We start from the raw sequence: 25,207 nt of genomic DNA on the forward strand, positions 1-25,207 counted from the left end.
CTCTACTTCTGTGGATTTTTAGACCAGGCCAGCCTAAACATACTTTCTCTAGAGTTGAGACCTTTTCTTAGGGTATACGCTGTACTGTGTTTGGCTTTCTTCTCAACTTTATAAATATTCCCTTCAAAAATGATCACAGGATGTAAGAATTCAAACTGACAAATGACACTCATTTTTGTACCTCCTGTCTTGGATTGTAAGTTTTAAGATGGTTGGTTCATTCCCTTCATGTATGATGGGGTTCAGAAAAGGGCTTAGAACAGCAACAAAGGGTCTGTGTATTCATTTTTAGATTTATTTTATTTTAGGAAGTGTGAGGAATATGAGGAAAGAAGCCTTTCTCCACCTCACTTGTTGATGTGAAAATGGGATGAAGCATCACTAAGACAGATGGGAAGAAGTCACAGGGATGCAAACAACCAACCAATCCATTAATCAATATGATTTTAGCTAAAACTCCCAACAATTTAAGAGTTGTCAGTCAGTGGAATGGACTCTTTCAGAAGGGAGAGACTGTCCCATTCTTGGAAGTTTTAAAGCTGGCTGACCAGTTGAAAGCGAGCTATAGGAAAAGTATCCTCAAAGTGTGTTCTATAGACTATTAGAGGACTTGAAGGTCCCTTCAAGGAGTCCATGAAATCAAAACTATTTTATAATAATGCTAAGGTATTATTTGTCTATTAAAATACTCTTACCTCTTCCAGCTATATACCTGTGTGAGGCTGAATTTTCTTCATATACTTCAACCATCACAACATATCACAACAGATTGAATGCAGAAATAGATCTGAAAATCCAGCTGTCTTCTATTAAGTCAGACATTAAAGATATTTTCAGCAATATGTAAAACAATGTCATTCTCACTAAATTTTCCTTTGCAAAGTATAGTTTTTTTCATAATATGTTATTTGTGTTAATATGTGATGGATTTATTATTGCTATTTTAAATGAATTTTGCATATTTAAAATGTTAATTTCTAATACCATAAATATTGATAGATATGACCCATATAAACAAAAGCTCATTGAGGTCCTCAATAATTTCTAAGATTTAAAGGGGCCCTGAGACCCAGAAGCTATAGAGGGATTCCTTTAGAGGAGGATGGATCTAGAATTCAGGCTTCTTAAACATTTTTCATGCACTCATGACCCCTTCAATGCTTCTTAAATTGTAGAACGTGACCCCATATGGAGTCAAGAAAAGCAGTTCAAGAATTGGAGTTCTAATCCTACTATGCTGTGATTCTATGAACAAAATATCTATAGGGTCATTTAAACTGATCCCGTATTGTCTGTTCATTCTAAGATCTATTTCCTCTATCCTTTCATTATAGGTCTAAAAGATGCAACAACTCATAATTCTAAATTGTCTTTAAAGGAGATACATCCCTGCTTGTTCACTTGTTCCTTGTACGACCCAGGGCCCCATAATCCCTTTGGGCCTCTGTCTTAATCTCTCTAAAATGAGGAAGTTGGACTAAATAGTGTCTGAGTACTATTTTGGCTCTAAAATCTAGGATCTTTTCACATCTGAACCTTGTAGATCCATCCCTTGGCTCCAGGCATTCCCTCTTGCAGTCTGTCATGCTTGGATTGCTCTTCCTCCTCCACTCCAACTACTGACTTCTCTGGTTTTTCTGTAAGTCCCAACTAAAACCCCACCTTCTATAGTAAGCTTTCCTCAACCTCCCTTAAATCCAGTGTTTCTTGAGGACGGAGACTGCCTTTTGCTACTTTTTATATCCCCAGTGCTTAGCCCTGTACATGGCACATAGCAGGGACTTAGTAAATGTTTATTGAATGAATGAATGAGTAAATTGTAGATAGCATCTCTGGTATTCTGAACATCCCTGGGCTCTGATAGATGACCTTTACTGTAAACTCGCCTGGACACAGGTCATTGTTCCAATCCTGGCTATTTCCAAACCATGTTTCTGGCATCCTGGCCACCTTGATCATTCCCCCTCATCTAGAATTAAAACTCTTTCCCTGAGATCCTGGGCCTTGATGGGTGAGTTTTCACCTTCTCTCACCCAGTAGCTGGCTTCTGTACCACTTCTCAGCCATCTCCAAAACTTGCCTGTGATAGCATGTGAAGAGGCTAAGGACAGCCTGCTTCCTATTCAGTTTAATTCAATAAACATTTATTAAATGCCTATTGTGTGTCAGACACTGTGCTAAGTGCTTGGGACACAAATAAGAAAAGGAAAGACTGTCCCTAGCTTTTCCAGCAAAATCAGATGTGAAACAAGGATTATACTGTATTGGAAATCCTAGCAATAGCAATGAGAAGATAAAGAAATAGAAGGAATCACAATAGGGAATGAGGCAGTAAAACTATCTCTTTTGCAGATGATATGATGATATACTAAGAAAATACCAAAGACTCAACTAAAAATTTAGTTGAAACAATAACTTTTAGCAAAGTAGCAGGATATAAATTAAATCACATAAATCATCAGCATACTATATATCACAAACAAAACAGCAAGAAGAGATAGTAAGAGATATCCTATTTAAAATAATTCTAGGGGGGCGGACCAACCAGACAGGGAGCTGGGTGGAACAGGCCCTAGCGCCCTGAATCAGTGAGCTGTGGCAATTACCAGACTTTGCAACCCACAGACACCAAAGACAACAGAGAAGGTTAGTGGAAAAAGCTTCGGGGGACAGAGTTCACGGTTCAGCCACCACCCCAGGGGCAGTGGGGAGGTGCAGCTACAGAACTACAGCTGCAGTTACTTCTGGGGTAAATTATCTCACATAAAAGTGGCAAGAAAAAGCAGTTCTCTAGGAAGGGAAGAGGGGGCAGGTGAGGAGGAATGAGTAAATCTTGCTCTCATCAGATTTGACCTGAGGAGGGAATACCATACACACTAAATTGGGTATCTTACCCCACAGGAAAGAAGGAGGAAGAAGATAAAAAAGGGGGAATGATAGAAGGGAGGGCAGATAGGGGGAGGAGGTAATCAAAAACAAACACTTTCGAAAAGGGACAGGGTCAAGGGAGAAAATTCAATAAAGGGGGATAGGTTAGTAAGGAGCAAAACATAGTTAATCTTTCACAACATGAGTATTGTGGAAGGCTTTTGCATAATGATACGCATGTGGCTTATGTTGAATTGCTTGCCTTCTTAGGGAGGGTGGGCAGGGAGGGAAGAGGGGAGAGAATTTGCAACTCAAAGTTTTAAAAACAGACATTCAAAAATAACAAAAACAAAGTTTGTGCATGCAACTAGGAAATAAGATACACAGGCAATGGGGCATAGAAATTTATCTTGCCCTAGAAGAGAAGAAGGGAAAGGGCGATGGGAGGGTAGTGGGGTGACAGATGGGAGGGCTGACTAGGGAATGGGGCAACCAGAATATACGCCATCTTGGAGTGGGTGGGAGGGTAGAAATGGGGAGAAAATTTGTAATTCAAACTCTTGTGAAAATTAATGCTGAAAACTAAATATATTAAATAAATTAAATTTTTAAAAGATTTAAAAAATAAAATAACTCTAGACAGTATAAAACACCTGGGAATATGCCTGCCAAAATAAACCCAGGAACTATATAAGCAAAATTATAAAAAGCTTTTTATACAAATAAAATCAGATTTAAATAACTGGAAAAATACTAATTGTTCTGGGGTAGGCAGGTCAATGTAATAAAAGTGACAATTTTATCTAAACTAATTTGCCCATCCAATGTCATCCCAATTAAATTACCAAAAATTATTTTAGTGAATTTAAAAAAAATAACAATATTCATTTCGCAGAATAAAAAGTCAAGCATATCAAAGTAACTAATGAAAAAAATGTAAAGGAAGGAGGTTTAGCAGTATCAGATCTTAAACTATATTATAAGTCAGTAATTAGCAAAACTATTGCTACTGGCTAAGAAATAGAAAGGTAGATCAATGGAACATACAATTTATGGCAGCAAATTAATATAGTACCTTTATATTTGACAAATGCAAAGACTTAAGCTTTGGGGATAAGAATTAAATATTCAGTAACAATTGTTGGAAAGCAGTCTGGCAGAAACTAGGCATAGACAAATATCTTACACCATTTGCTAAGATAAGGTCAAAATGGATACATGACCTAGATATAAAGAGAGATATGAGAAGAAAATTTGAAGGACATGGAACATATTACCTATCAGAATTACGGATAGATGAACGACTTATGAATAAACAAGACACAGCATTGTGAGGTGTAAAATGGATACTGTTGATTACATTAAATTAAAAAGGTTTTGTACAAATAAAACAAAAGCAACCAAGATAAGAAAGAAAATAGAAAAAGGGGGAAATTTTTATAGACAGTTTATCACATAAAGGTCTCATGCCTTAAATACATGAAGAACTTTGTCAAATCTATAAGAATACAAGTCATCCTCCAATTGATAAATGGTCAAAGAATATGAACAGATAGTTTTCTGATGAAGATATCAAAACAATTTAGAGTCATAGAAAAAATGCTCTAAATAATTATTTATTAGAGAAATGTAAATTAAAGCAACCTTGAGATATCATTTTATATCTATCACATTGTCTAAGATGATTGAAAGGGAAAGTAACAAATGTTGGAGGGGATGTAGAAAAATTGGGACACTAATCCACCATTGGTAGAACTCTGAAGTGATCCAATCATTTTGGAGAGCAATCTGGAATTTTGTTTAAAGAGTTATTAAATTGCCTATACTCTTTGACCCAGTAATACCATGACTAGATCTATTTCCAAAGATGGTTAGGGAAAAAGCTAAAGAACCTAAATGTTCTAAAATATTTATAGCAATTTCTTTGTGGTGGCAAAGAACTAGAAATTGAGAGGATGCCTGTCAAGTGGGGATTGGCTGAAGAAGTTGTGACATAGATTGTGATGGAATACTGTTGCAATTTAAGAAATGGTAAGCTTAGAAAAAATAATAATAAAATTCATCTGGAAGAATAATAGGTCCAGAATACCAAGGGAAATAATGAAAAGGAATGCAACATAAAGCGACCTAGCTATACCAGATCTAAAACTGTTTGATAAGGCAGCAATCATCAAAACTACTCGGTACTGGCTAAGAAATAGAGTGGTGGGTCGGTGGAATAGGCTAGATACACAAGACACAGTAGTCAACTATAATAAACTAGTGTTTGATAAACCCAAAGATTCCAGCTTCTGGGATAAGAACTCATTATTTGACAAAAAGTGTTGGGAAAACTGGAAAATAGTATGGCAGAAACTAGACATAGACCAACATCTGACACCATATTCCAAGATAAGGTCAAAATGTGTACATGATTTAGACATAAAGGGCTATAAGCAAAATAGGTGAGTGAGGAATAATTTATGTCAGATCTATGAAGGATGGAAGAATTTGTGACCCAACAAGAGATAGAGAACATTATGAAATGTGAAATGGATAATTTTGATTACATTAAAATAAAAAGTTTTGCCCAAACAAAGCCAATGCAACCAAGATAATAAGGGAAGCAGAAAGCTGGGAAACAATTTTTATAGACAATGACTGATAAAGGCCTCATTTCTAAAATATATAGAAAACTGAGTCAAATTTATAAGAATTCAAGTCATTCCCTAATTGATAAATGATCAAAAGATATGAACAGGTAGTTTTCAGAGGAAGAAATTAAAGCTATCTATAGTCATGTGAAAAAAATGCTCTAAATCACTACTGATTAGAGACATGCAAATTAAAACAATTCTGAGGTACCATAGCACACCTATCAGATTGGCTAACATGACAAAACAGGAAAATGCTAAATGTTAGAGAAGATGTGTGAAAATTGGAACACTAATGCATTATTGGTGGAGTTGTGAACTGATCTAACCATTCTGGAGAGCAATTTGGAACTGCCCAAAAGGGCTATAAAACTGTGCATAAGCTTTGATCCAGCAATACCACTACTAAGTTTGTATCCCAAAGAGATCATAAAAAAGGGGAAAAGACTCACAAGCACAAATATATTTATAGCAGCTCTTTTGTGGTGGCAAAGAACTGGAAATTGAGAGGATGCTCATCAATTGGGGAATGGCTGAACAAGTTGTGGTATAGGAATATAATGGAATACTATTGTTCTATAAGAAATAATGAGCCGGTGGATTTCAGAAAAACCTGGAAAGACTTACATGAGCTGATGCTGACAGGAGCAGAACCAGAAGAACACTGTACTACTGCTGCAACATTGTTTTGATGACCAACTTTTATAGACTTTAGCTCTTCTCAGTAATGCAAAGATCTAAGACAACTCCAAAAGATTCATGATGGAAAGTGCTATCCACATCCAGAGAAAGAACTACAGGGTCTGAATGCAGATCAAAGTATACTATTTTCTCTTTTGTTTCTTTTTTTTCTTATGGTTTTCCCCTTTTGTTCTGATTCTTCTTTCACAACATGACTAATGTGGAAAGATGTTTAATATTATTATGCATGTATAGCCCATATCAGATTGCATTCTGTCTTGGGGAGGGGGAAGGGAAGGGAGGGAGGGAGAAAATTTAGAACTCAAAATCTTATGAAAGTGAATGTTGAAAACTAAAAATAAATTAATTAATGAAAAAAAGAAAAATAATAAAATTAAATTACAAAAAGAAATGAGCTTGTTGATTGTAGAAAAACATACTAAATAATGAAGAGCAAGATGAATAAACCCAAGAGAATGTTGTCTACAGTAACGACAATATTGTTGTAAAAACAACTTGGAGTGACTCAGTTATTTTGGCAATTATAAATACCCAAATTAACTACAAGGGACCTATAAAGGAAGACACTGTCTGTATCCAGAGCAAGAATTCATAAACAGAAACATGTATACAATGGTTTTACATATATACATACATACATACATACATACACACACACATAACATATACATATTCAAATTGAATGGTAGCCATCTGGGGGGAGGGATAGAAGAAAAAAAGGAAAAAATGTTACATGATAGCTAATATATATTAAAAGCAATAGCAAGTGTACAACACATTTGCAGTTTTATATGCAATCTTTTTTAATTCTACTATGTTATGAAAATGCTTGCGTTATTTCATAATTTAAAAATAAAATTGAAAAAAAGGAAACTAGTCCCTGCCTTCAAGGAGCTTACAATCTGATGGGGAAGACAACAGATAAAAGTGAGCTGGAAAGGAGGGTGGACAGTGCAAGACACCAGGGGTACCTCACTTGAGTTCAAACCAAGCAGAGCTGCATGTAGAAAGTGGAGAGTAAGCAGAAAAATCTGGAGAAGGCTTTTAGATTGGCTGCACAGCCAGAACTGAGAGGGCCTCCAAAAGGCCACTAGTAAGCAGAGCCTTGGTCATTTTTCTCTGGCTGCTCAGTCTTGGGTTGATTTCTTTCCTGACGGAATCTGGTGAGAAATGATGCTATTTCTTGACCTCGAGCCTTCTCCTCACTGAGGTCAACATGTGGTCCTATGAAATGTGACCCTGTCCTTTGCTTCTGCATTTGTTCTTTTGCATGGCAGGTGAATGGATTGAAGCAATCTTGTGAAATTCAAAAGGTCAGTAGAGCAAGCCTCCAACAGCCTGGGAGCCACTTGAGATCAAAGCTCTCAGAGTCCATTCCAGATTTTACAGGAGCCCAACCTTGATGCCACGAGGAACAAGGAGTGAATTTAGGGAGGGAGTTTTTGGCTGAGACAAGGATTTATTCAGATTTGATGCTATATCTGGATGTGAACTTGGTCAAGCAATGTTATGTAGAAATTGTGCTAACTCTGAGCATACTGTCCCCAGAGGACAAGGTAGCATAGGGGAGAGTGTGACCCCCAGGTGGTAGAAGGACACTTTTGTCCTTGATATATCTTCTAAGTAATGATCCCTTTGTAAAAGCTAATCCATCTAAAGTGGCTAAACCAAACTGGGGTAGTCACTGTCAACTAACATTAAGGGAACACAACTGACAGGTCTTGATCCAATGGCCCTAGAGAAGTGACACCCCTCAACCTCAAGTATATCCCTGGCTCTCTGAAGGGCCAGTGTAGCTGGCCTGGCCCTGAGACAGTTAAACAGAGTGTCCTCATGACAAATAGAAGAGAAAAATTTCAAGTATTTCAGATCAAAAAACCAGAGCTGATTAGAAACTGGCTAGAATATAAACACAAATGTCCATAGAAAACTAGAAAGGGAAACTTATTTGAGCAATTAGAAGAAGTATGATGATGTATTGTTAAAAACAATCTTATGGAGGAGAAGAAACAAAGGTCCCTTCAGAATTTAACCCTTAAAAAGGTATCAAGGGGATTAAACAATATAGAACAGGGGTTCTTGAGGTGGATTGGTTTTGTTCTAAGGGTTTGAAGAAGAGAGAAAAAGGGTGTATATTAGTATATAAAAAAGGAAGAAAGGGATGGAACTTGCTATTTCCCAGAATTGGGGTGTGCCCAACAAACATACAAACATAGAGAAGGCATGGTAGGTGGGCATTTGGTGAACCTCTTTCTTCTCTGAAATGGACAAATAAGAGTTGAACCTGTATACACAGACGCTTTGGTGTAGAATTACACCAAACTCAACCAGGAAATGAGTGAGGGTAGGAAGGGTGTTGGCTTTGAGGGAGAACAATAGCTAACATTTATATAGCTCTTTGAGGTTGGCCAAGCGCTTTACAAATATTTGCTCATTTTATCCTCACAACCACCCTGGAAGGCAGGTGCCATTATCATCTCCATCTCCAGATGAGAAAACTTAAGCAGAGAGATAAATGATTTGCCCTGGATTGCACTGCTTTCCGAGGCTGGATTTGAACTCAGGTCATCCTGACCCATGTCCTCTGGGAGGAAATAGTCCCTAGCAGAACAAGCCTCCTGATCCTGAAAGGAGAATTAAAAGATGGAAGAGGGAGGAGAAACGAGCTAGGGACGTCTAAGATAGCCTTTTAGACAGTAAGAGAATGGTTGAACAAACTGGAATATAGATAAAAGAGAAGGTTTTAGGTAATCCTAGAAAGTTTGAACTAACACAGAGTGAAGAGAGCAAGACAAAAAGAATGATTTATACAAGGACAACAATATTGGGGGGGGCACAGGAAACAACTTTGAAAGATTGAAGAACTTTGACCAATGCAATGATCAGCCAGGTCTGCAGAGTACCCACAATGAATCATATTACTTACCTGTCCACAGAGAGGTTGATGGACTCAGGGTGCAGAAACATAAATTTTTGGATGTGACCTGGATATTTTTTTGACTGTGCTTATTTGCTACAAGGGACTCCCCCCTTCACTTTCTCTCATTTGTTTGGAGGGGGAGGGGTAGAAGAGGTTTTAGCAATGGCAATGCCCAAAAACCAAGGGCCATTGTAAGCTTTGGCTTTTTAATTGTACAAAAGAAAACAGAAGTTCTGAAGGAAGCACAGAGGAGGAGGTAGTTTTGAAAAGAATGTGTAAAATGTGTTGCATGTATAATATATATTATATATACATATTACATATTATAATTTATTATATATTTGTATTGGCAACCAAAAATGGGCTCCTTAGCACTTAGTCAACAAGTGCCCTTGACTAGTTTGGCTTTTTCCCCTGAACTGAATGCTGTTTGTATCTTGGACTGGAGTAAGCTTGTCGGCCCCTTCACCTTGCTTCCCTTGCTTAAGCTGATGGAAAGAACCTGTGCTTTCCCGGTCAACCCCTTCACCTTGCTTAAGCAGATTGAAAGAACCTGTGCTTTCCCCGGCATACCTTACACCCCTGCAGAAGCTGGATGGTTAAAAGCAGCTCCCGTTGGAGCCAGAGGCTGCCACAGCCACAGCCACAGCCACAGCCACAGCCACAGCCACAGCCACAGCTACAGCCACAGCCACAGCTGAAGCAGGAGCTGCCAGTAGCAGAGCTGACCTACGGGAGGAAGCTGAACAAAGACTTCAGGCCAGTGGGTAATCTTTTTACCATAGAGGGGGAAGCATGATTTTGCTTTATGCAATCATGCTTCTCTGTAGCCTCCTGGTTACTCTTTCAAGACATACTTATTGGGCCTGGAAGCTTTTGATCAATATATCAAAATGGGGTTGCTGGTTCATGGGTTGGTTACTGTGGAGCCTAAATATATGTTTTGATTCTTCTGCCTTCTACTTTGAGAGTTTCTTATATCCGGCGGTTCCGAACCTTTCAGACATGTTTATGATCCTCTTTGAGATTATAAACTCTGCCCTCCTATTACAATATTTTAAAAAGAAGCAAGGGGTATTAAATGGTTCCTCTGGTTTCATAGAGAATTATCTCTGTGTTCTGCTGCGTGGATGGATATTCTCTTTTCTTAGTATTGGAATAAAAAAAAACTCATAAAAAGGTAAGATTATCTCACTTGTCTATAGTTTTATCTGTAACACTTAGCAGAGAGCCTTCCCTCTACTGATAATCTCTGATTTATCTTCTATATATCTTTTTTCGTACATGATTGTTTCCCCCATTAGACTATGAGTTCCTTGGGAGTAGGGACTGTCCTTGGACATTTTTTGTATCCCCAGTACTTAGCGCAGTGCCTGACACATAGTAGGTGCTTACTAAATGCTTATTGACTGACTGACTAGCAAGTGCTTCATAAATGTTTTTGATTCTTTTGATTCATTCTGATTCACCAGCTGCCTTCCCTGCCTACTTCCCTGCAACTACTCAGGGTTTGCCATCTGTTGAATTGTGACCAAGTCCTGACTCGGGAGCAGTGCTTTCATTTGTTGTCTAAGTGAAACATTAGCCCAAATGTAAGGCATTGTATGCTCCCTCATGCAATTGCACTATTAATAATAATGATGATGATGATGATGATGATGATGATGATGATAGCTAGCATTTGTATAGCACTCAAAGTTTCCTGAGGTGCACAGGTCTAACCATGCACTTAATCCTCCTCCAGCTCATTATCTTTTCTCCCAAACCCTTTCTTCTTTCTGACTTCCCAATTCCTGTCTAGGGAGCCACCACTCTCTTAGTCACTCGGGCTCATAGCCTAGATGTCACCTTCAGCTCTTCACTCTCTCTTCCATATTTCATATCCCATCAGCAGTTAAACCCTGTTATTTCTACCTTCAGAACCTCTCTTGTATATGCCCCCTACTCTCTCTTGACACTGTGGTCACCCTGGTTTGACTGGAAGAAGGGATAATATTGTCAGAGCTGAACTTTAGAAAGATCAACTTGACAGCTGAGTGGAGAATGGACTGGAGAGACTTGTGGAGGAGGCTAAGCATCAGACTATGGCAGTGCTCCAGGTGCCTACATTTAATCAACTCCTGTGACTCCTTCTCACTTCTCACATCAAATATAAAATTGCTTATGATGCAAATATGCTACTAATACCTAAACAAGAAAGAGTCAAATTGGAGAAAGAAAACTATAGACCAATTTCCCTAATGAATATTGATGTGAAAATTTTAAATAAAATATAGCAAAAAGATTGCAGCAATTTATCATGAGAATAATACACTATGACCAGGTAGGATTTATTCCAAGAATGTGAGGCTGGTTCACTATTAGGAAAACTATCAGCATAATTGATCATATAAATAACAAAACTAGAAGAAACCATAGGATTATCTCAATAGATGCAGAAAAGCTTTTGACAAAATACAACATCCATTCCTATTAAAAACACTAGAAAGCATAGGAATAAGTGGAGTCTTCCTTAAAATTATAAATAACATTTACCTAAAACCATCAGCAAGCATTGTATGTAATGGTGATAAGCTAGATGGATTCCCAATAAGATCCAGGGTGAAGCAAGGATGTTCATTATCATCCCTATTATTCAGTTTGGTACTAGAAATGTTAGCTTTCACATTAAGAGAAGAAAAAGAAATTAAAGGAATTAGAATAGTCAAAGAAGAAACTAAATTACCACTTTTTGCAGATGATATGATGATTTACTTAGAGAATCCTGGAGAATCAAGCAAAAAACTTCTTGAAATAATAAAAAAAACTTTAGTAAGGTTGCAGGATATAAAATAAACCCACATAAATCCTAGAAATCCCTTTATATTACTAACAAAGCCCAATAGCAAAAGATAGAAAGAGAAATTCCATTTAAAGTTACTGTAGATATTATAAAATATTTGGGAGTCTATCTGCCAAGACATACCCAGGGCCTATATGAACATAATTATGAAACACTTTTCACATAAATAAAGTCAGATCTAAATAAATGGAAAAACATCAGTTGCTCATGGTTAGGCTGAGCTAATGCAATAAAAATGGAAATTTTACCCAAATTAATTTACTTATTCAGTGCCACACCAATTGAACTACCAAAAAATTATTTTACAGAGCTGTATAATATAATAACAAAATTCATCTGGAAGAACAAAAGGCCCATGAATATCAAGGGAATTAATGAAAAGAAATGCTAGGGAAGGTGGCCTAGCCATACCAGATATCAAACTGTACTATAAAGCAGCAGTCATCAAAACTACCTGGTACTGGCCAAGAAACAGAATGGTGGATCAGTGGAACAGGTTAGGTACATAAGACACAGTAACCAATGACTATAGCAATCTACTCTTTGATAAACCCAAAGAATCCAGCTTCTGGACAAAGAATTCACAAAAATTGCTTGGAAAATTGGAAAATGGTATGGCAGAAACTGGACATACACCAATATCTTACACTGTATAGCAAAATAAAGTCAAAATGGGTTCATGATTTAGAAATAAAGGCTGATACTATAAGCAATTTAGGAGAGCATGGAATAGTTTAAGTATCAGATTTATGGGAAAGGGAAGAATTCATGACCCAACAAAAGATAGAGAGCATTACAAAATGCAAAATGGATAATTTTGATTATGTTAAATTGAAAAGATTTTGTATAAACAAAGCCAATGCAACAAAGATTAGAAGGGAAGCAGAAAATTGGAAAAACATCTTTACAACTAGTGTCTCTGATAAAGGCCTCATATCTAAAACATACAGGGAATTGAGCCAAATTTATAGGAATAAAAACCATTCCCCAACTGAGAAATGGTCAAAGGATATGAACAGGCAGTTTTCAGAGGAAGAAATTGAAGATATCTATAGGCATATGAAAAAAATGCTCTAAATCACTACTGATTAGAGAAATACAAATCAAAACAACTCTTAGGTACCACATATCTCCTGTCAGATTGGCTAACATGACAAAACAGGAAAATGATAAATGCTGGAGAGGATGTGGGAAAATCAGAACATTAATACATTGTTGGTGGAGTTGTGAACAGATCCAGCTATTCTGGAGAACAATTTGGAACTATGCCCAAAGGGCTATAAAATGTGCACACCCTTTGACCCAGCAATACCACTCCTAGGGTTATATCCCAAAGAGATAACACAAGTGGAAAAGGGACCTGTATGTACAAAAATATTTATAGCAACTCTTTTTGTGGTAGCAAAGAATTAGAAATCAAGGGGATGCCCATCAATTGGGAAATGGCTAAACAAATTGTGGTATATGAATGTAATGGAATACTATTGTGCTATAAGAAATGGTGAAGATATGGACTTCTTAATAACCTGCAAAGACCTACATGATAGGATGCTGAATGAGATGAGCAGAACCAGGAGAACATTGTACACAACCATAGACATATTGATTCTGTGATGACTAACTTTGATAGACTTGGCTCTTCTCAGCAATACAAGGCTCAAAGACAGCTCCAAAGGACTCATGATGGAAAAAGTCATCTACATCCAGAGAAAGAACTGTGGAGTCTGAATGCAGGTTGAAGCAAACTATTTGCTCTCCCTTTTTTTTCCTCTTCTTTTTTGGTTTTGTTTCTTCTCTCTCACGATTCATTCCATTGGTCATAATTCTTCTTTACAACTTGACTATTGTGTAAATAAGTTTAATGTGAAGATATATATAGAATCTATATCAGACCACATGACATCTTGAGGGGAGAGGGGAAGGGAGGGAAGGGAAGAAAATTTGAAACTCGAGAACATGTAGAAACTCAAGAATATGTTATAAACTAAAAATTGAAAATCTAATAAAAAAGAGTAAAGAAGGAAAAAAATATATAATCTCCTGTATGGTATGCAAAGCTCTTCATAACCCCATCTCCTTCCTACTTTTCCAATCTCCTTGGACCTTTTACCCTTCCAAGTACTCTGTGCTCCAGTGACACCAGTGGTTCCTCATGACTACAACTCTCTCCTTCCTCATCTTCACCTCCAATGGCCCCCTACTTACCTCCAGGATTAAATAGAAAATGCAGTTTGGCATTCAAGTCCTTCATGATCTAGCCCTCTCCTCCCTTTTCACATGCTCTGGGGCCCAGGGACACTGGCTGTTCCTTGCACATGACCCTCAATCTCCGCTCTCTGTCTTCATACTAGCTGGCCCCTATGCATCTTCATCTCCCACTTTGGGCTCCATCGGCTTCCTTCAAATATCAACCAAATTCCTTCCTGCTAGAAGAAGCTGTTCAAACTCCTTTTAATTGTAACACTTTCCAGTTTATCTTGCCTGTCTTTGTTTATATATATATATATATATATATATATATATATATATATATATACACACACACATACACATATATATATATTTGTTTGCATGTTGTCTTCCCCATTTGACGCTGACCTCCTTGACAGTGGTGACTATTTTTAGTTTTTCTTCATATTCTTGAACTTGGCACAGTGTCTGGCACATAGTAGATAACTAATAAATGCTTATTGATTCACTGACTTTACCCATTTTATCTCACTTGATCCTTACAACTCTGTGAGGTAGGTGCTACTATTATCACAATTTAACAGATGAGGAAACTGAGGCCAAGAGTAGTTAAGTGACTTGCTCAGAGTCACACAGTTACTAAGTATTTGAGGCAGGATTTGAGCTCTGGCAGGCCTGACTCCAAGTCCAAGGAAGTCCACCCACTGTGTCATATAGGCTGCCTCAGTAGGAATAATAATGAGTCTAATATTTCTTACAGACCAATCATAAAAATAGTTTGGAAAGCATACCTAAAATTATACACACACATGCATACATGTACACACATACACACATATATATGTGTATATACGTGTGTGTATATATTCACATGTATGTGTATTCCATGTGTATTCTAGAGAACTGACATTATCACATAATATTCCATTTCATCTATTAACCTCAAGTTTCATTGGTTAATATATCAGCCCATTACCTGAATGAAACCTTTGCTACTACCATGCAGGTGGGCAAATTGCAGATGATAGAGGGAAATAGACCATGTCAGATATCCTCATTGATGTCTGGTGTGGGCAGCAGAAGGCGGCAAGTCCTGGCAGCTGAAGAAATCAATCACAAACTCAGCTGCTCTGGCACAGAGTCCTTCTAACCCCTCTTCCCAAAGAAAAGAGCTCTCTGCTCAACTCTCCTTGTAGATGGTAGTGGATTCCTCAAAGTGGCCAGTGGTGGATAAAAAGAATGACTTCTCTTTCTGGGGTGAGAATTCAGAAGCAGATGCCTTAGAGTAATGAATGAGCCCACCTCCTTGCCCTAACTACTGATCTTCCTATTGGCATTGACTATTTCCCACATATGATGCCAAAGCATCATGCTTATTCTAAAAGGAAATGGTTGAGTACCATAATGATAATAAATGACATTTATGTAGCATTTTGACATTTTCCAAGGGCTTTGTGTATTCTGTCTCATTTGACCTTCATAACAAGCCTGAGAGCTGGGGAGGGACTAGAGGCATTGTTATATCCACTTTACCAACAAAGAATATCCATTTGACCAATTTACCAACAAAGTATCTGAGGTTTAGGGAACCTGCTCAGGGTCACACATCTAGAAAGTACCAGAGATGGGACTGAAATCCAAAGTCTTCCTGACTATAGTTCTTGTACTCCATTCATAACCACACTCTATCCATCCAAGGAGGAGATTACAAGTCTTACAGTTCTATGGTTCCTTAGAAGAAGGAAGAACTCAAACTCTTCCCCATTGTCTCAGAATTTCAGGACCTGACTGCTGACAGCTCCACCAAAAACAATTGATTTGGGGATCAAACATCTGGTTTGGCCTGCCTGGCTCTCCTGGCAACAGATGACCTTTTCAGTGGCCTCACCCCTTGGGCACAGTCCCAGTGCTATGGGTCTGGTCCAGCGGCTCCACTGATTACATGAAGCTTTTCTTTTAATTAACACTTGGCCAGAGGTAACAGTGCCCATATTGCAGATCGGTCAATGCAGGAGGAGGGAGGAGGGAGGTAAGGGAGTGATGCTGGAAAGCAAGGAGGTGACACAAAGAGTCCATTGGCTTCTGGCAGACACACTAATTGTAGGCCTTTGAGTATGGTCACCTACTTCTGCCCTGCCCATAATGGGATGATTTAGGCTTTGCCTTGCAAAAGTCTTTGCTCCGACAGTCAGCACCCCAAACATCACACACAACATCCTTTGCCTTCTCTCTGGCATATATGATTACCTAAGCCAGCCTCAAAACCAAAAAACCGCAGAAGATTGCCCAAAGTAACAAGTAATGCTCTCCCCAGGACTCCCACTGATATAGAACTGAACTCACTGGGGCCAAGTATTATTTTCCTTTGAGTTTTGCAGGCCTAGCACCTAGCACACTGCCTGAGATATAATAAACAACGGTTAAGTGAACGGTTGAAGGCATTGCAGGAGACAAAGAATTCTCTTCTGTGAGAAGAGCTAAGAGCAGTCTTGGGCCACCTTAAGAAGCAAAGCTTCCGGTGGTAAGATGCAGACAATTCTCCCATCCTCTGCCCTGGCCCGGCCACGTGTGAGAAAATGTTCTGGGTACTGCAATTGAAGAAGAACATTGAAAAGCGGATGAGTTTATGCCATATGAAAACTAGTGGAAGAAAGTGGAGACATAACCTGGAGAAGAGAAGACGCAGAGGACAAATATGCGAAGAGTTGCTTGTGGAAGAGGGATCAGACTTGATCTTTTGGGCTCTGAATGGCAGAACTAGGAGTGAAATGTGGTTGTCGAAAAGAAGTGAAATGGAGATGATATCAAGAAAGGCTTCTCAAAAATGGAAAGGGCTACCTCATGGGGAAGGAGGAGCACCCCTCACCCCTGCCAGAAGTTCGTAAACAAAGGCTAGATAAGCACTTGTCAGGTGCATTGTAGTGGACATTCTTGGGGGTGGGGAGGTGGTATGGCTGGACTGGATGGCTACCACTGTACCAACTATAATACTCTGTGATCCTAGGATTCTTCACCTTTGTTCTGAAGAATAGATATTGATAAATGATTGGTTTCTCTTAGAACATGGTGCTGTGGAAAGGTCATGAGCTTTGGAAGCAGATTCAAATCTCAATCTGACATTAACTATGTGATTTTGGACAAGTCCTTTAAATTCCATGAGTCTCAGTTTCCTCATCTGTAAAATGAGGTGGTTAGATTTGATTTCCTCTGAAATGGCTCTGAGGTTTAGATCTAGGGTCCTATGATCTTATGAGCTTTAGTTTCCCACCTGAGTTGTGTGGTTCATTTCCAGGAATCCCTTCCCAGAAAGTTTCCATCCAATGTCTGTCCCTTCCTCTGATTGGTCAATTCCTCTCTTAACCTCCATTTTCAGGAAAGGGCCCAGGCCAGCTTTTCAGCTTCTTTTATGTGTTGTCTTCCACCACCAGAATATAAGCTCCTCTAGGATAGAGATTATCTTTCTTTCTGCTTCTGTTTGTACTCATACCACTTATACAGTGTCCAATACACAGTAGGAGCTTGATAAATGCCTGTTGGCTTCTGGACTTGGTGTCATGGAGTGAAAGCTGGGTTTTTGAAGGCAAACTGATGGATCCTACCAATATTGCGAGGCTTTGACTTCTGGATTTGGAAGGAGTGGCTGGACATCCTAGAAACAACAATTTCACTTCTTCCTAAGCTTCCTGGCCACCAGATACTGTGATGGACGAATGAATAAGGGCTTGGTGAGGGACATCAGTTACTCAACAAGGGAACTGCACTCTAGGCAAAGGAAGGCAATTCTAGGAGGACTTTAAACTCCTTAAACTTCTCCTTTTTTCCTCATCAGTTGGACCATGAGTCTTGCCTACATTCATATTTGGAGGTAGCCTATTTTCCTTTTAAGTCAATGAATGGGGATAGTAATGCCCTCATGGAATTAAATCATCCGAAGAAATATTTTGGGTTATGTCAACTCATGGAGTGACTATTCCCATCATCTGATAATGGCTAATAACAGGCCTCCCACTAATGGAACTATTCAGTCAATTAAAAAAAAACTCCTGATTGCCTGCCGCAGAATATCCCCCCAGTGCCAAGCTGTCTGTGGAGTAGGTGGGGAGAGGGAAGGGAGGTGTGATAATTAAAAGAATTGCTACTTAATAAGTCACAGGAGCCAATGTGTTAACTCGGCATGCTGGGACGCTAGAGTGTTCCCAGCTGCTACAGAGAAAGGAGGAGGAGGATGCCGTTTGATCCCTGGCACCATGAGTGAGGACAAGACGAAGCACAAATGTGCTAATAGTGAGTTTCCATGTCATAATGTGCCAGATGGAGGTGGTTACATCCCTGATTGATTGCCTCCTGGGCGAGACAGGGGTTTTCCAGAAGGCTAATGCCTCAGAATTGGCAGGCAAACTCTGGGGACTAGCATTTCTTGCCTCTGGTCAACCCAGGCCCTCCTGGCCTTTGTAGAGTAGGGCATGAGGGCCCCGGGACTTGAAGCTGGGCTTGAAGGAGGACAGAAGTGGAGCTCGGTGTGGCTATGCCGGGCGGAGGCTTGGGATTGTCCAGCAGGAGTGGCTAGGTATCAAATCATTGCATGGGAACAGAGCTGAGGAGGATGAGACCTGGCAGCCGCTCTCCTTGTGAACCAAAGAGAAAAGGGAAAAATAGGAAGGAAGAGTAGGAGTAGGAAGGCTCTGCTTCCAAAAGTCCAGATCCCAGCAAAACCTGTTCACCAATAATGCTCCACCAGGGCAGAAACAGAGCAGGGAAGCACTAAATGACCTTCCCATCCCTTTTGCCTTCTACTGCATTCCACCCCCTCCTCCACCCCCAGCCACTTTACATTTTTCTTTCCTGCTGGCTAGCTCTAGACTCCAAATCAACAGCATGGACTGTGATGGTGGCAGCGGCGGCAGTGGCAACCTACTGGGAGGCAGCCCTCTGCCTGTCATCCAGCCACTGGGTCCTAATACAGGACAGAGACGAAGGCTTCATTACTGAACAATGGAGTTTGCTGCCAGAGCCCACGGATTTGAATAAACAACAAATAAGCAACAGCTGTTCCAGCATATGTGTACGGTGGAAAAAAAAAGTCACAAAATAAAAGAATTTGTAAATGCCAAAAGCAACACTAAACTGCGGCTGCTACTGTAGAGCGGGTTTTTAATTGCAACCGCGGCAAGCCAGGCTGTGGGTATTAGTCTCACATATGTCTTGTTGCTGCCAACCTGGGAGTATAGATGAATTTAATTAAATAAGGATTATCCCTGCTCCCCAGTACAATTACTTATTTATAACAATGATAAAATTGCCTAATTTTTTTAAAAAAGGGGGGTAATATTTGTAGAACAGCTTGCGGAACAAAACCCGCCCATTTTCCTTGTAAGTCATTCAGGGCTATTTAGGGGTGGAGGGCATCTCTGCAAATGAAGTCTTTGCCTACCTCCCAGGAAAGAAAAAAAAATCAGCAAGCCCCGAAACATCCTACCCTTGTCATAAAGCTTGCTGCAGTTAAACAGCCAGAGACGACATTACGGAGAAGTATAAAGAAGATGCACGGCAGCCTGGGAATTGCTTTTCATGGGGAGTGGAGAAAATGAAACAATCGGACTCAAATTGAGGGCAGACCACAGAGATTAGGGACAGGGCCTAAGAGACCAGAGCCAGCATTTCCCACTGTGCAGGGATCAGGCCCCATTGGGCACCACTGGGCTTTCTGTTCCTCTTGCCGATGGAACTCTTTTGGCGTTGACCGCTCTCTCCTGGATCCAAAGGAAAGCCACTCAGATGAGAGAGCACATTGGAGGGAAATACTTGGCAGTACTCAGCAGAAAGAGAGATGTTCTGCCCTGGACAGCTTATGCTAAGGCAGGCCAAGAGGATGCTGAGGGCCATCACAAAGGGCAAGGTTGGAAAAGGTCAGATGCTAAAGCATCCCTTTGTCTCTGATGGCTGGCAGAATCCAGCCTGGGCTGAGTCTGGTCATCAGATCTATTCCATGCAATCAACAAGCGTTTGTTAAGTACCGACTATGTCCTAGGCATTTGCGAGGTGCCTGGAACACAAGGGGAAAAAAGAGGTCTCTGCCCTCAAGGAGCTTATTACATTCACTGGGGTGCATACAATATGTATAGAGATAAAAAATAAAACATATTCAAAATAAGTAATCTTTAAGAAAGTTTCAGAGGAGAGAGTCTAAGGATTGAAGCCAAAGACCTGGAGAGGTAGCCCTTGAACCTTCCTTTGAATGGAGCCAGTAATTATAAGGAGAGGAGGGTAGAAGTGAGCACATATTTACCAAGTACCTACTATGTGCTAAGTGCTTTACAAATATTATCTCACTTGAGGTGAAAGGAGGAGGGAGGACACTCTTGCCTGTGCTAAGGCAAATAGGCAAGAGATGGAATGTCTTATACAGGGAGCAGAAAACTGGCCAGTTTGGGTAGAAGGTAAAGGGCACAAAGGGAAAGAATGAGTAGTGATCCTGGAAAAAAAAAAACATTGGCATCAGATTAAAAAGGACTATAAAAGTCAAGCAGAAGAGCCTATACTTTACCCTAGAAGCAATGGAGTCACTGGAGCTGCTTCACTGAGGGAGTGACAGAGGTATACCTTAGGATAGTATGGGTGAGTGGGAAGTGGTGTTTTGAGTACCAAGGACAAATTTTCTGGTTGCTCATTAGCCAACCCACAGTATTGCCAGAAGTATTTCAGGGGTGGCGGGAAAACATTCTCTCTCTTCTCCTCTCTTCTCTTCTCTTCTCTTCTCTTCTCTTCTCTTCTCTTCTCTTCTCTTCTCTTCTCTTCTCTTCTCTTCTCTTCTCTTCTCTTCTCTTCTCTTCTCTTCTCTTCTCTTCTCTTCTCTTCTTTCCTCCTCCTCTTCCTCATTCTCCTCCTTCTCCTCTTCCTCCTTCTCTCTGTTTGGCTCTGTCTCTCTGTGTCTGTGTCTGTCTCTTTGTCTCTGTCTCTGTGTCTCTGACTCTCCCCCCCCCCCCCTCTCTCTGTCTGTCTCTCTCTCTCTCCCCTCTCTCCTGAATTCTCTGGAACATTAATGACCTATGGTTTTGTCATTGTGAATTAGTCTATGACAAAACATACCCTTTGATTGTATGCTCATGAGAAAAATTCCATGACGAGCAGCTCCCCAAAGAGTATGTTGGAAGAGTCTTAATCAGTAATGCCAGAGAATTCAGCCAAGTGAGTACTCAGGTAAACTGAGGTCATTAAGACACTTGTACTTGCTGAACATTGGGATGGCCTAGATTGCTAGCTGATTCTGTTTCTCTCTGTCTCTCTGTCTCTTTGTCTCTGTCTCTGTCTCTGTCTCTCTCTGTCTCTGTCTCTCTCTCTCTCTCTCTCTCTCTGTCTCTCTCTCTCTGTCTCTCTCTCTCTCTCTCTCTCTCTCTGTCTCTCTCTCTGTCTCTCTCTCTCTCTCTCTCTCTCTCTCTCTCTCTCTCTCTCTCCTCTCCTCTCCTCTCCTCTCCCTCTCCCCTTAAAAAGGTATTTTTATGTTTCCCAATGACATGTAAAAACTTTTTGAGTTCCACATTCTTTCCCTCCAACTCCTCCCCCCTTCTTGAGAGGGCAAGCAATTTGATATTGATAATACATGTGAAGTCATTCAAAACCTATTTCCACATTAGCCATGTAGCAAAGGAAAACATAAACAAAATAAAGCAATAAAAATAAGGAGAGTAAAAAAGTGTTTCATTCAGAGTCCATCAGCTCTTTCTCTGGAGGTGGATGGCATTTGTCATGATGGGTCCTCTGAAATTGTCATGGATCACTGAGAGTGGCTAAGTCATTCACAGTTAATAGCTGTATTTCTGTTACTGTGTACATCGTGTACATCGTTCTCTTCTGCTCCTGAGTTCATATAAATCTTCCCAGGTGTTTCTGAAACAATTCCGCTCATCATTTCTTATAGCACAAGAGTATTCAATCACAATCACATACTACACCTTGTTCAGCTATTCCCCGCTGATGGGCATTCGGCATTCTCTTGGTTTCCAGTTTTTTGTCACCAAAAAAAGAGCTGCTATAAATAATTGTGTATAAATAGGTTCTTTCCCCTAGTAGTGGTGTGGCTGGATCCAAGGGTGCATACAGTTTTCTAGCCCTTTGGGAATAGTTCCAAATTGCTCTGCAGAATGGTCGGATGAGATCACAACTTCACCAACAGTGCATTAGTGTCCCAATTTTTCCACCCCATCAACATTTGTCATTTTCCTTTTCTGTCATGTTAACTAATCTGATAGGTATGAGGTAATGGAGTTGTTTTAATGTATATTTCTCTAATAATTAGTGATTTGGAGCATTTATATGACTATTAATAGCTTCGATTTCTTCTTCTGAAAACTGTCTGTTCATATCCTTTGACTATTTATCAACCAGAAACCAAATCTCTCTTAATGCAGGCCAGGATGGCACAGATGCTTCCGGCTGCCATATCACCCAGCTGACACCTATGTACCTTACAGCCCAACAAAACCTCCAGATTTTCTTCTTTTTTTCTTTAAAGACAAACTATTTCTCTGTATCCTTCTCCCATCCTGTACCTGTTAAATTGATTTTGAAACCCTAACGTGAGACTTGATTTTTAACCCAACTGAATCCCCACTCTAGCCTGTTAGGAGGGGCAGCTAGATGGCACAGTGGATAGAGTACCAGGCCTGAAGGCAAGAAGACCTGAGTCCAAATCTGACCTCAGGCACTTACTACTTGTGTGACCATAGGCATGTCACTTAATACTATTTGCTTTAGTTTGTTCATCTGTAAAATGACCTAGAGAAGGAAATGACAAACCACTCCAGTATCTTTTCGAAGAAACCCCCCCGAAAGGGGTCACTAAGAGTTGGACGCGACTGAAAATGGCTAAACAACAAAAAAACCCCATCAAGATATTTTTGGATCCTGACTCTATTTTCCAGTGTGTTAGTCACTTCTCCTAGCTCATTGCAAATGCCATCCATATCTTTATCCAAGTCAACAGTAAGAGTTCAACCACTCCTGAATCCACCTCAACCTACCATAGTCTATTCCAAATTTTGCTGTCTTCTGCACGAGGGTATCATAAGATACTTCAGTGAATGCCTGGCTAAAGTCTAGGCAAACAATAGGTATTCATCAGTATCAAAAAGGACGTGCTTTTAATCTCACATGGCCTGTTGTGAAGCCTTGTGTCACCATCTATGTAATCATTTTGTTCTTTTCTACATGTTCATTAATCACATCTTTAACCATTGTTCTAGACTATTCCCAGGAGTTGGTGGCCACCTTACTTGCCTATAATCTGAAGACTCTGTTATTTTCCTTTCTTAAAAAAATCAAGACTTTTCCCTTCTTTGGTCACATCTTCTTTCATGATCTTTCAAATTTCTTTGACAGTTACTCTGCAGTCATATTGGACATGTATACATACACATACACACACTCACAAGCACATAGCCGCATATACATAAGTATGCATAGCTGTTCCACATAGCAAGTTGGGTTTTCAATGTTCCTTTAGGAATAATGAGCGCTAGTGAAATTGATCATAAGGATTGATTCTTACCGACAGTGCCTGAGGTCGCCTCCAGTGGATTTCCAGGTTCCTCCTCAAAGCTCTGTACCTGAGACATCCAAAGGCAACCACAATTCCATCAGTCATTTCTCCATAGTCTTTGCCTCCCTATCTTGGCATTGAACCTGGCAAACTTTAAAACTATAGAAACATCCAGATTATTTCCTCTTGAAAGTTGTTTCTGTAATCATATAGGTCAACTTATTACTTCCTGCTTAGAAATTTTGGTCTCTTGGGGAATGAGGGAGAGCAATTAGTCACTAATCTCATGTTTTGGGGCAATAAACAGTACCTGAGAGTATGAAAAGTCAAAGCTCATTTGAGCTCCTGGAAATGGTGTCTCCTTCCTGGGACAAGGATGGATAGCTTTTTTTTTGGCATTTCTCTCATGCACATATGACATTCTATTTTTTTATTTGAGTTATTTATATACAACTACGTCTTAGCTACCCTACTTGACTATAAACTTCAGGAGATCAAGAGCCTTGACTCACTTATCTTTTTATCCTCCTTAACACCAGGCAGAGATCTTTCCACACTTTTGGTTTTGTTTTTTTTTTTTTTGGACAAGACCAATTGATATGGGGAACTCCTGCTAATAAAAGTCTCTTCACCAATCTAGATCCTTGGTAACCTAGCTCACTGTGCATCTTATGTTCCGGAAGAGTTTCCCAGGGCATTGAGCAATTAGGTACCTTGCCCAGAATCACACAGTCAATACGGAATCAGAAGTAGGATTTGAACCTAGGTCTCTCTGAGTCCAAGACCAGTTCTGTACATCCCCTACCTCATGTCATAATTAGATTAGAGCATTCTAAATAATAATCGTTTGAGATCATTTGAACTCCAATAAGGGCCAAAGCTTGAACTAATAAACCAGACATGCTGTGCCTTGTTCTAAAAATGCCCTTTCCTATGTCAGCAGCTATAGAACTAAATGAGGCTGATCAGGAGTATTCTTCCTATTTGTGACCATTAAGGATAGGATGCCTGGGAGCAGACATTGTCTTGAATAGTGGGACTTTTCTTATTTTGGTACCTTATGGACATATGCTACATAGGGGAAACACAGATATCCTGGGATTGTAATTTCAACTGACACTTTGTCAACTGTATTGTCTTATTGTATTTACAACTTATTCAAACAAGAAATTTCCTTTCTCATGCTATCGTTAAAAATATATGGAAGACATAATTTTTGAGTGACACAGACATCCTGAGTTGGGATTGTTCTAAAAGATATAAATGATTTCTCATCCTTTTTATCAGGCAGTCAGAATTAAAGCTCTGACTCCATGTACGCATCTGCTAGCTTAAGGAAATAAACAATATGAATGTATATGTCACCTAGCCTGTTTGCCTCTTTAGCCAAACTTAAAGAGTGACATAAGGTAGAAAGGATCTCAGAAATCATCTAGTCCAATCCTCTCCTTATACAGTAAAGGAAACAGGATCGTGGAGGTTAAGTGATTTGTCCAGGACCCACAGGGAGGAAACAT

General features: G+C 39.7%; 1 protein-coding gene across 1 annotated transcript in view; it reads right to left on the reverse strand.

Annotated features, from left to right (window-relative positions):
• Window positions 1-25,207, reverse strand: part of ITPRID1 (ITPR interacting domain containing 1) — a 97,936-nt gene that overhangs the window by 33,155 nt on the left and 39,574 nt on the right. The window contains exon 8 of the mRNA XM_036739681.1: window positions 23,700-23,757. Within this exon, the coding sequence (XP_036595576.1) occupies window positions 23,700-23,757 (58 nt within the window). The remainder of the gene's footprint in view (window positions 1-23,699; window positions 23,758-25,207) is intronic.

This window comes from Trichosurus vulpecula, chromosome 9 (assembly GCF_011100635.1).
Source record: "Trichosurus vulpecula isolate mTriVul1 chromosome 9, mTriVul1.pri, whole genome shotgun sequence".
Classification (NCBI taxonomy): domain Eukaryota; kingdom Metazoa; phylum Chordata; class Mammalia; order Diprotodontia; family Phalangeridae; genus Trichosurus; species Trichosurus vulpecula.